Genomic DNA, 11221 nt, shown 5'->3' on the forward strand with positions numbered 1-11221 from the left:
TTATCAACTCCTCGCCGCCGTACTTGAATAGCTCAGCTGGCAGGCTGTCAGCTCCAGCGGCTTTGTTGTTTTTCAGCCGCGTTATTGCTATACGTACCTCGTCATAGTCAGGCGGTGGAACGTCGACTCCGTCATCATCGACTGCGGGCTCGGGTTCTTCTTCTCCACAACTTTCCGTGCTGCTACCATTTAGTAGGGCGGAAAAGTGTTCCCTCCATAATTTAAGTACGCTCTGGACATCAGTTACTAGGTCGCCATTATTGTTCTTACAGGAGTGCGCCCCGGTCTTTAAACCTTCCGTAAGTCGCCTAACTCTCTGGTAAAATTTTCGGGCATTCCTCCCGTCGGCCAGCATTTCAAGCTCTTCGCACTCACGTATTTCGGCCTCTCTCTTCTTGTTGCGGCAAATACGTCTCGCTTCCCTCTTCAGATCCCTATAGCGGTCCCACATAGCGCGCGTTGCGCCTGATCGCAGCTCGGCCCTGTAGGCGGCACCTTCTTGGAAACTAATGGACCTCAAATTGAGTACAATCATTTCTGAATACCGGTAAATTTAAATAAAACACAGTAGTTTTAGGTATCTATTCGACACTTATACTGAGTACATTGCATCGATCCTGATAACAGAGTATTTTTGAGTACTGAGTACTTTCGAGTTCTTTTGAGTATTCAGTATCGATATTTTTAAAAATCGAGTGCGGTCGANATAACAGAGTATTTTTGAGTACTGAGTACTTTCGAGTTCTTTGGAGTACTCAGTATCGATATTTTTAAAAATCGAGTGCGGTCGACCCTTTTGAGAATCGAGTTCTGAGTACTTTTGGTATCGATACTGCCCAACACTAATAATTACACTTACCCTGGGATTCAGTAAGCAGTCTCTAATCACTTATAGTGACATTTGGTGGTGAACATGGATTTTGAGACAATTTAGTATTGAGTAAGCTGTCTCACGTCTCTAGTCTCAAAAAAAGTCACTAATTTGTCAGCTGGCTCCGAGGTGGTCACAAAAAGAAAAAAATGCGAAAATGAGGCGAATAAATATTCGTTCAACAACAATTTCATTAGGAAATAAACCGAAATGCTTCAGTATCATACACACAGAAAAAAGTCAGCTAAATAAATTTCTCTCAACACATCATTTGGTAACTATAACCAAATAATGTAATTATAACTAAATCATGTGTTGAAGAAAACATATTTAGTTGACGTAAATAAACTCTTTTCTCAGTGTACAATTTCATTGAAAAAAATTTCTTTTTGTTTTTAAAATATTAAAATCTAAAGATTATTAAAAAAAGGCGTGAGTACTATGTACTCATGAAATTTGATGTGTAAACATATGCGTACGGCAAAGCATAAAAGTAAGTTTACATATATATATAATCTCAATCAACTCGAGGCAATGTTAAGTTTCTTCTCTGTGCCACCGTGCTTACTTTTTTCTGCTACACATATTAAGTAATTTAAATATATTTTAATTTAATATTTTATTAAAAATACCTGTGCAAACCTCTTTTCCTTGCTAAAATCAATTTTTGTTTACTTTTACATTTGACATTCCTCCTCCTCTTCGCAAGTTTAATCTATACAACTAGGTTGGACACAATCTGAGATTATTTTATAAATCTAATTTTGCATGGCTAATCTCTTTTTCTAATTACAGATTAGAGAGTTTAGCTATGGCATTATTAAGCAATTCCGTTACATATATAATGGTGTCCAATCTAGTTATATCGATTATACTTGCGAAGAGGAGGAGGAATGTCAAATGTAAAAGTAAACAAAAATTGATTCTAGCAAGGAAAAGAGGTTTGTACAGTAGGGTATCCGTTATTTCCCGAATTGGGTTTTGTCCTGCAAACGCCCATCAAATTTTTAGTTTATGACCTAAAAAAAAATATCAGACCCAGACCAGCCCTTAATATTCACATTATCCCGTGCCTAAACCATAATACATTTCCCATTTAAATAACATGAGATTTTTGGACATTTGCAATTAATCTTTTTCCACTGAAACAAATGGAGCTAAAAATACTTGAGCAGCCATTTCTTGTAGGAAATTTAACGTTCTACAAAAATTATGTGATTACTTTTTTTGACAAACTTTACCGTTTAAAAGTTATTCTACGATAAAGTTGTATTTATAGTTAAATTCATCGTTTTTTTGATTTCCTGCGTAATTTCCATTTAGATCAAACTAAACGCATACAGGTAGGTGATAAAATAAATAAATTCAAATATTAGATACAAAATAAAGGACATTATTGCTTATAAATAATGGAATCAAAATATTTACACTTTTTGTCAAACATTCTTTAGTTGCCGTAGGATATTTTCACTTACAGCTTTAATCAAATATTGGTTTTGACCTTCTTGAGCAGTTAATCTATTAACTGCTATTAACTAATTGGGGAAATGTCCCCCCCCCCACACCTATGTAACATGCATTTTCATAATATTCAACTGTAAAAAATTATGAGTGAGATATTTTAAATCCGAAAATATTTCAATTTCCCTTAATATCGTGAAATATCATTGCCAGAATATCCTTACTAATATTATAAATCCGAAAGTGAGTTTGTTTGTTTGCTACGCTTTCACGCTTTAACTATTCAACCGAGCATCATGAAATTTTGTGTACTGCTGTTATTTAGCCCAGCTTAAAATATAGGATACATTCAATCTCGATTAGGCAAGAGGGTGTGGCACCTCACATACAAACGGAATTTGTCATACTGCATTTCTCAGGAAATATTTTTGGTAGATTACTGGAACTTGGTATGGAGATATACAAAATCATTCTCTACACATGGATGAGGGCTGCCACCTTTTAATAAAAAATTTAATTCAACTTCAATTAAGGGAGTTATTTACTTGAAAATTATATTAAAAAAAAGGATGTCAAGACGCTTAAAAAAGCTATAGTTTAATATATTTTCAAAAGGCTTGCCACCTGTTTGAAAAGTAAAATTTAAATTAATTATACGGAAGCCATCTGAAGGATTAAAATATGGTTGTCAAACAAAATATTGTTAAGAAGCCTTTAGTTTTAAAGTTTTGAATAATATTGAAGTCTCTCACAAGGGTTGCGACCTTTTTAAAAATTCAACTTAATTAGTTGAAATGAAATACTATAGTACTAGCAGACCCGGCGAACTTCGTCCCGCACAAAATAATTTGTTTTATTGAAACTTTTTGGTCCAACATTTTCACCAACAATTCACGTTTACGATTTCCATTGGCACGCTAATCGGCTAAGATTATGATTTGGTGGTCGTTTTCCGCCTGAAATAACCTAACGAAAGCGTTATGTCCTAATGAAGTTCTTGAAATTCTCTAATTGTGTATCATTTCATAGAACGGTTAATCTCACAACGAAATAAATTTGAAGGACATTTCCTCTTCACTCCCTGGCGGCAACAATGATCTGGTTCAATAGTAAATCTGTCCAAGAAACTTTATAGTATAGTTGGTGGCAATTTCAAAATAGATGCGTATAATTGTTCTACAGAAATCCAATATACATACAGACCAATTCTAAATATTCCCGAAGATTTAATTTCTCGCTGATTTTACTTTTCTCGAGAATAAAATCCTCCTATTCGAAACTGCCAAGGAGCACCATTTTCCCAGAAAATTTGAGAGCAGAAAATTCGAACTTTCGAAGAGTGGTTTGACAGTTTTTTGACAGCTCAACTCTCGCTATTTAATTTGCACATACAAGTTTGTTTCACATAAAAGTGTATTTCAGATCAAAATTGTTAATAAATTAGTGCGCGGAAACTTAAAATCCGTCTTTTGAATTAAAGATCAATCTTTTTACTACACGGGTAAGTTGAAAGATTTTAATTTAGATCGCGCGTTTCCTTGTAATAACCCGAAATAAGTGGCCAAATAGCATAAGAGTACCCTATGCTAGGTCCAGTTACCTCTGTGAATTTTGGAATCCGCATTATTAATAAACTAGTGCGCCGGAAATTTAAATATTAGTGCTCTATTAAAGTTTGTTCTTTTAACGTTTGAGTTGAAAGATTTTAGTTTCATGCTCGTGTTTTCAAGTAATAAACGAAAATAAGTGGTCAAATAGCATAAGGGTACCCTTTGCTACATGCAGTTGCCGGTGTATATTTCGGAAGCAACATTACCAATGAACTAGTGCTCGGGAATATTAAATATTAGTATACAGCTAAAGTTTACTCTTTTAACTACACGCGTAAGTTAAAAGTTTTGGATTTGAATCGCCCGTGTCCATGCAATAAGCCAAAATAAGTGGTCAAATAGCATAAGGGTACCCTTTGCTACATCCAGTTGCCGGTGTATATTTTGGAAGCAACATTACCAATGAACTAGTGCTCGGGAATATTAAATATTAGTATACAGCTTAAATTGACTCTTTTAACTACACGCGTAAGTTAAAAGTTTTGGATTTGAATCGCCCGTGTCCATGCAATAATCCAAAATAAGTGGTCAAATAGCATAAGGGTACCCTTTGCTACATTTAAGGAAGCTGCATTATTAATAAACTAGTGCTCCGGAAATTTAAATGTTAGTGCTAAATTAAAGTATAGTCTTTTAACTACACATGTGAGTTGAAATATTTTGATTTCAATAGCGCGTTTTCATGTAATGAACTAAAATAAGTGTGCAAATACCAAAGGGTACCCTTTGCTAGGTCTAGTTGCCACTGTGAATTTTGGAAGCTGCATTATTAATAAACTAGTGCTCCTGAAATTTAAACATTAGTGCTAAATTAAAGCTTAATCCTTTGTAGGACAACGGTAAGTTTTGGAAGTGCTCATCACAACTAAAACAATGCATTCCGTTTCGCTTAGTGGCAGAGGAAGAGGAAGAACGGTTGATGGCGCAGAGGGTCGAACGACGAAAATTGCGTGATGCCATAAATCCCTTCGAGTTGCCGCAATCTTTGTAAGTTACCAATTTTCGCCCAGTACTACAAAATTGTATCGCTAAGCGAGGAATCAATTCAGTTTTTGGAAAAACTAAAAAATTTTATTGATTGCTAGCTTATTGGTCCACCCCTTTATTGCTCGATTTTGGCATTACTCTATACATTTTTAAATAATTACATATGCATTTTCTCAATTACATACACACATAGATTTGAAAATCGGAAATAAAAATACAAATATTTAAAATATGATTAGATCATACAAACAGCCTTTTTATTTTAACACTATAACATACATAACTAAAAAAGTATACATATTCTTGTTATTCGCTAAAAAAAGAAAACAAGGCAAAAACTAAAACAATTCATCACAAATAAACAAAACTTATGTACTAAATAAAAAAAGTTTGAACGCTACATATCTATATACAGTGGCGCCTATCTAAATAGCACACTTTTACTTTTTACAACATTCAAAATGTTTTACGTGCTACATTTTCCTGAGCTCTGCATAAAGTTTTAAACTTTGACTTATATAGTTTATGTTATGGCATCTTTTATATTTTTATAAAACATGTACGAAAAAAAATTTATGACGTAAAACATTGTGAAAATTGTAAAAAATAAGTGTGCTATTTAGGTGAGCGCCACTGTTCATCTAACTTAAATTTTAAAGTAAGCTTCCCGGTTTTGGCGGAACGCAGAGGTGTACGCANGCAATTACATACATACAGTATATTTTGCTTTGCTGCCTCTATGCTTAAGTGCACATTTAAGATACGTACCCCAAAACGCGCATCAAAAGCATTATTTTTAACATTTATAAGGAAACTGCTCCGATAGATGCATTCAACATACCTGCACATTGGCGATACCTGCCTTAAAAATTGTGCGACTAGTATCAATTATGAATGAAAGTATTACGTTTACCTGCACTGGCCCTACAATTACCTAATTTTACAACCTTTTATTTATTTTGCTCATCTCGCAGAACAACGAAAACGGCTATCAATTTATGTAGTTATATAGAAAATTAGATAACATTCGGTAAAAATTTCGCTTGCAGTAATTTCTACGTGGTAAGTGCTCCGCCAATATTTGGTTTCATAGGGATTCGGATACCTTCCTCATTGAAGTAGTAAAGAAAATTCGCTTAAGTGCCTTTTTCGGTTACGTGCACAAGTTTTTCGCGCAAAGAAGGATGTGCAGCTAAGCAAAATATACTGTACATAGATTTGAAAAGTATTACCGACTTAACAAGCCGGGATTCAAATATTTGTTGGACGTATTGACAGCAAATACGGAGGCACCAAAGAAAGCTTTTGCGATATCTCCCATCGCAAAACTGAGCGGGTGTTTAAGATTTTTGGCTGAAGGTGGGTACCAGACGGGTGTGGGTAAAGACTGCGACGTGTCCTTGGCGCAATCTAGTTTCAGCAAAGTATTGACGGAAGTGCTGACTATTTTTGAGCGCCATTTGTGCCCGCAGTGGATAAAGGTGAGCGAAAGCGAGGAGGAAAACAGGAATATCGCCCGAGCTTTCTACGTTAAACATGGCATACCGGGAGTTGTGGGGTGTATTGATGGCACCCACGTAAGAATAATTGCTCCACCACAAAACTCGGACCTTTACTACAACCGTAAAGGGGACTACAAACTAAACGTTATGCTTGTAAGTTACTCCTTATTTCCGCATTTATCTATATGGGAACTTTTTTAGATATCGACGGCTGAGTTGAAGCTCGACCTATCTCGGCAGCTGGTTCGAAAATGTTCTATCTCATAAAATGGCTCAAGAGCGCACAATATTAACATATTTTTAAATTCTGAGATAGGGCGTTTTCCAATCGAAATCTGAAGTAAGGCGTTCTTGGGCCATTCTCTGAGATTCAACTTCAACTCAGCCGTCGCAATACTTATTTGTACGTATTTATGTTCAATATTTAGCTTTGCGACAATGAATTAAGGATTCGCTATGTTGATGCTTCTCATCCTAGGGCGTGTCACGATTCCTTCATATGGAACAACAGCGAATTGCGTGTTTATTTTGAGAGGCAATATTTGCAAGGAGCGAGGAATGCCTGGCTTTTAGGTATTGTTGTTGTATTAATATACACTTGACCGTAATTACACCTTTTGTAAATTTTCAGCAGGGGACGCAGGGTATCCTTTAGAACCGTGGCTATTGACACCTCATAGAACTCCAGAAGAAGGCTCAAGGGAAATGAGGTTTAACGAAGCACACTCAAAGTGCCGAAACATTATTGAGCGCACCAATGGTGTACTAAAAATCCGCCGGCGATGTCTTCTTGGCGCAAAGGAACTGCACTATATACCCGAAAAAGCTGCAAAAATTACAAATGTGTGTTGTGCTTTGCATAACATATGCATTCATTTCAAAGCCAATGTTGACATTAAACTTGAAGTGTTGGAGCCTGAAGATGCGGATGTAACACCAATTTCTTCTCAGCAGTATAGCGCAGTAGCACAGTCGATTAGAACAAATATAGGATCCGCTCTTTAAATCATACGCAAAGCCTGGCAAAAAACGCAGCATTAAAGCAAGAGTTTGAAGAATATAATATTTTTTTACCATGCCATTGGACACTATTTTAGTGGGGTGAGTGGTAGTAATTGACGAATCAGTAGTTGTGTTAGATGAGTGCACATTGCTGACATTGCTGACAAAGCTGATATTTCAAAGTGTATATTATTTCTTAAATATTTCTTAAAAATTTTAAATAGTAAACCTTAAATTTTTTCTTTACAGATTTGTACGCCGCTAACACAACAATCTAGTAACATCTGCTTCAACTAGCCGTGTCTCAACAGGGCCTACAACACGTTATTTTTTGCAATTCAGCAATCAGCAACAACCATCGTCCAGCATAACTACCGGAACTACCACGTCAACAATTGTTGCCACAAAAGCACTGGGAACCGAACTACTCACGTTCACAAGAGTGGAGCTATGACTACTTCCACATCAACAACTTTATCGGTGAAAACTTTACCAACTGCAGCGGTATTCCCTCGAAAACAGCAACTGCCCAGCAACAAATGCAACAACAACAAAGCCAAAACCGAATTCAACGCCAACCTCAGCAGCAGGGACAGTCAGAGGAACGTAAACATTTGGTTGGCAAAAATCCTCCTAGATATATCCTCCAAGCGGGTGCCGACTGGGCAATGGGCATCGCTGCGGGCACCGCTGCGGTCGGACCTACGCCGCAGTGGTGAAAGTAGGCGGGGCCTAGCTAAGGCCGAGGTATAAACTCTCCTGTCTCTTCTAGTGGCTCGCCCTAGGGGGGGTTGGGGTGGGCATACTTAGGCTATTTCTAGGGGGTACCTGGCGGTAGGTATAAAACGCCCCCCTAATCCAGGGTGTCATGCGTCACCGTGCCTATTGGATGGTTTGCAGTCAGGGGGCTCTTCCGACTGTATTTTAACGGCGCCTCCCGGATACCTGTCCGCCTCCGGGAGTAACGGTGGACTTACCACAGCACGGGGCTCTGCTGTGGCCGACCGTTCTTTTCCCCTTCCTTTATACACGGTCGCCGAACGGTTTCGGCTCAGTAGGCGACCAAAGAACCAAAGAACGGCGTTATAAATAGTCCAGATATATCTTCGGTAGCCGCTGGATTGGTCCCGAAGATGCCTTCACGGCCATTTAAACCAGTTATTGAGCCCAGTGTTGGTAGGTGCAAACCCTCGGAGGGTAGCGAGCAACTGGCGACTGGGATGTTAACGGAGCCTACACGGCCGATGGATCTCTCGTGCCAGGCGTCCTCATCAAGAGCGGCAATGAGCACACCCCTTGAGGGTAGCTCTAAAGCAGCTCCGGTTGGGGGCGTTACTGGCACCCGGGAGCCCTGCACGGGCAATAGGAATGCCAACCACAAACCCCCTTTGGGGTCGCAGTGGGCGAAGCATCACACTCGTCCCAGTGGTTCAGGGACAATTAAACGGGTACGCCCAGCAGTGAGAGCGAAGCGGGTCAGAAGAGCCGCTTCCAGGCTGCTGAAGAAATTCGGGGACAATCCGGTTCCCGAGAATATGAGGGATGTGGTTGAGAGGGCAAAGGGCATTCTCTCTGAAAGCCGGGAACGGACTCAGGAGAAGGGTGTCCTGAATAACCCTGAACCCACTCCCTCAGGTTCCAGGGAACTGGCCCCCAAAAGGCAGCTATCGGCAGATCATGCCGACGGCCCATCGAAGAGGACCAAAACCTCGAGCAAGAACAGCCCGCCAAACCCTTCACGGGTCCCTCGGGCTTTCAATGATGTGGCCAAAGACCATTTGGTTCTGGCTGTAATGGACAGGGGGCACCCAGAGGGAAACCTGACAGCCGAGAATTGGAGGACTGTCCTTGTAGGTCTCTGCCGGGTGTACAAGGAAATTCTCCAAAGGATTCCTGGCCCTGCTCCTGTCATTCGCGACGCTGGCTTATACCAAGGCCGTATTAAATTGGTATCGTGCGCCGACGAAAGGTCGGCTCGGCTCTATAAGGAGGCCATATCTGCGCTTGGGGAACTGTGGCCCGGCGCTGACTTAGTGGCAGTGCATAGGGATGAAATCCCTTGCAGGCCGCGAGCCAGGGCATGGGTCCCGGAGGAACCCGCTAATCCGCAGGGACTTCTGGAGATTATCCAGATCTCCAACGACACACTACCAGCCCTCGATTGGAGCGTAGTGAAGGCCAGTGAGGTTAGGGAACAACAACGTTATATTACCCTGGTAATTAACGAGGAATCTCTCCCGATCCTCGCTGACTGCAATGGAGTCATCAGCTACGGCTTTTACTCCATCACTCTCAAAACCCAGAAAGGGAGTGAGGGTAAAATTCCTGAGCCGGGAAGCACCGCGAGTGAACCCGATAATCTGCCACATGAAGAAGGTTTTATTTCGAGTAGGGCAGAAAACGCCTGCCAGGAGGTTCCCGTGGCCCCTCGTTTGGCGGAGGAATCAGACTCGACATCAGAATCGGAAAACGATACGCAATCCGCTGCTGGAGACGGGGCTGATTTCGGCCAATGGACGAGAGATTTCGAGAACCTGTTCCTGGCATCGGAAACGGAGGACGCCGATGATACTGTTGTAGAGGTGTCCAAAGGGACCGTGCCAGGAGCTATGGATGGCGACAACTCCTTAGAGGCTGTGGATGAAGGTCCTACAGATTAACCTTCACCACTCCAAAGCAGCCTCCGAAGCTCTGCTCCTGCACGTTAGTGACAAAGGGGAGGAGTTAATTTTTGCCCAAGAGCCCTGGGTCATAAAAAACGGGGTCTGCGGACTCAACTCTGATGCTTACCAAATTGTGTCGGCCCCAGTGGCAGGTAAAATCAGAGCATTTATATATTTATCAAGAAAACTATTTTTTATAATTTACTCACCCATTTTAGCGATGAAGACACGGTGAGCATCAATGTGGAGGGAAAATCCACCAAACTCTGGCTGGTATCACCAATGCCTGTAATACGGCCTTCTCTGCGTCCTGTCCAATTGTACTTCCGAGAGGAAAGAGGGCTAAGGAAATTGCCTCTTTAAGGAAGGAAAGCAGGAAACTCTTCAACGCTGCAAAGCGTAATGGTTCTAGGCCTGCTTACAAAGCAGCCTTAAAGAAATTTAAGAATGCCACGAGGAAAGCCCAAAGGAACTCCTGGAAGGATTATTGTGATAGCATAGAGGGACAATCGGAGGGTAGTCGCTTGCGCAAAGTGCTTGCCAAAAATCCGACGAACCCAATGTTTATTCAGAAGGCGAATGGCGACTGGACATCATCCCAAGAGGAGATGATTGAGGTTCTAATGAGCGCCCACTTTCCAGGGTGTACTGAGGAGACTGGCGTCGCTCGCACAATTTCTGGACCCTCCTTAGAATGCATAGATTTTATTGATGTAGAAAGGGTAGATTGGCCCATAAGNATTGAGGTTCTAATGAGCGCCCACTTTCCAGGGTGTACTGAGGAGACTGGCGTCGCTCGCACAATTTCTGGACCCTCCTTAGAATGCATAGATTTTATTGATGTAGAAAGGGTAGATTGGCCCATAAGGTCCTTCCAGCCCTACAAATCTCCAGGCATGGACGGCATCTTCCCTGCCGAACTTCGGGCAACATCTGACATTCTATGTCCGATGCTTGTTTCAATCTATAAGGGGCTTGTCTCAGACTTAGCTTCATACCGAAGGGATGGACACTGGCGAATGTTGGGTTCATTCCCAAGGGCGGCAGACCATTCCACGTGAAGCCAAGCGAACTTGGACCGATTAGCCTTACATCTTTCTTCCTGAAGGTTCTGGAAAGACTACT

The 11221-nt window shown here is 40.7% G+C and overlaps 1 protein-coding gene across 1 annotated transcript; it reads left to right on the plus strand.

The window, feature by feature from the left end:
* The first annotated feature begins 6510 nt into the window (after positions 1–6510).
* Positions 6511–10093, plus strand: LOC108378368 (uncharacterized). Its single transcript, XM_017634667.1, has 4 exons — positions 6511–6584; positions 6910–7004; positions 7066–7532; positions 7683–10093. Exon 4 carries the CDS (start codon positions 8567–8569, stop codon positions 10091–10093), a length of 1527 nt encoding a protein of 508 aa, XP_017490156.1. The 5' UTR covers positions 6511–6584; positions 6910–7004; positions 7066–7532; positions 7683–8566.
* Positions 10094–11221: the final 1128 nt, after the last annotated feature.

The sequence above is a fragment of the Rhagoletis zephyria genome, unplaced genomic scaffold (assembly GCF_001687245.7).
Source record: "Rhagoletis zephyria isolate East Lansing unplaced genomic scaffold, Rhagoletis_zephyria_1.1 Rzeph_scaffold_13973, whole genome shotgun sequence".
Taxonomy (NCBI): Eukaryota; Metazoa; Arthropoda; class Insecta; order Diptera; family Tephritidae; genus Rhagoletis; species Rhagoletis zephyria.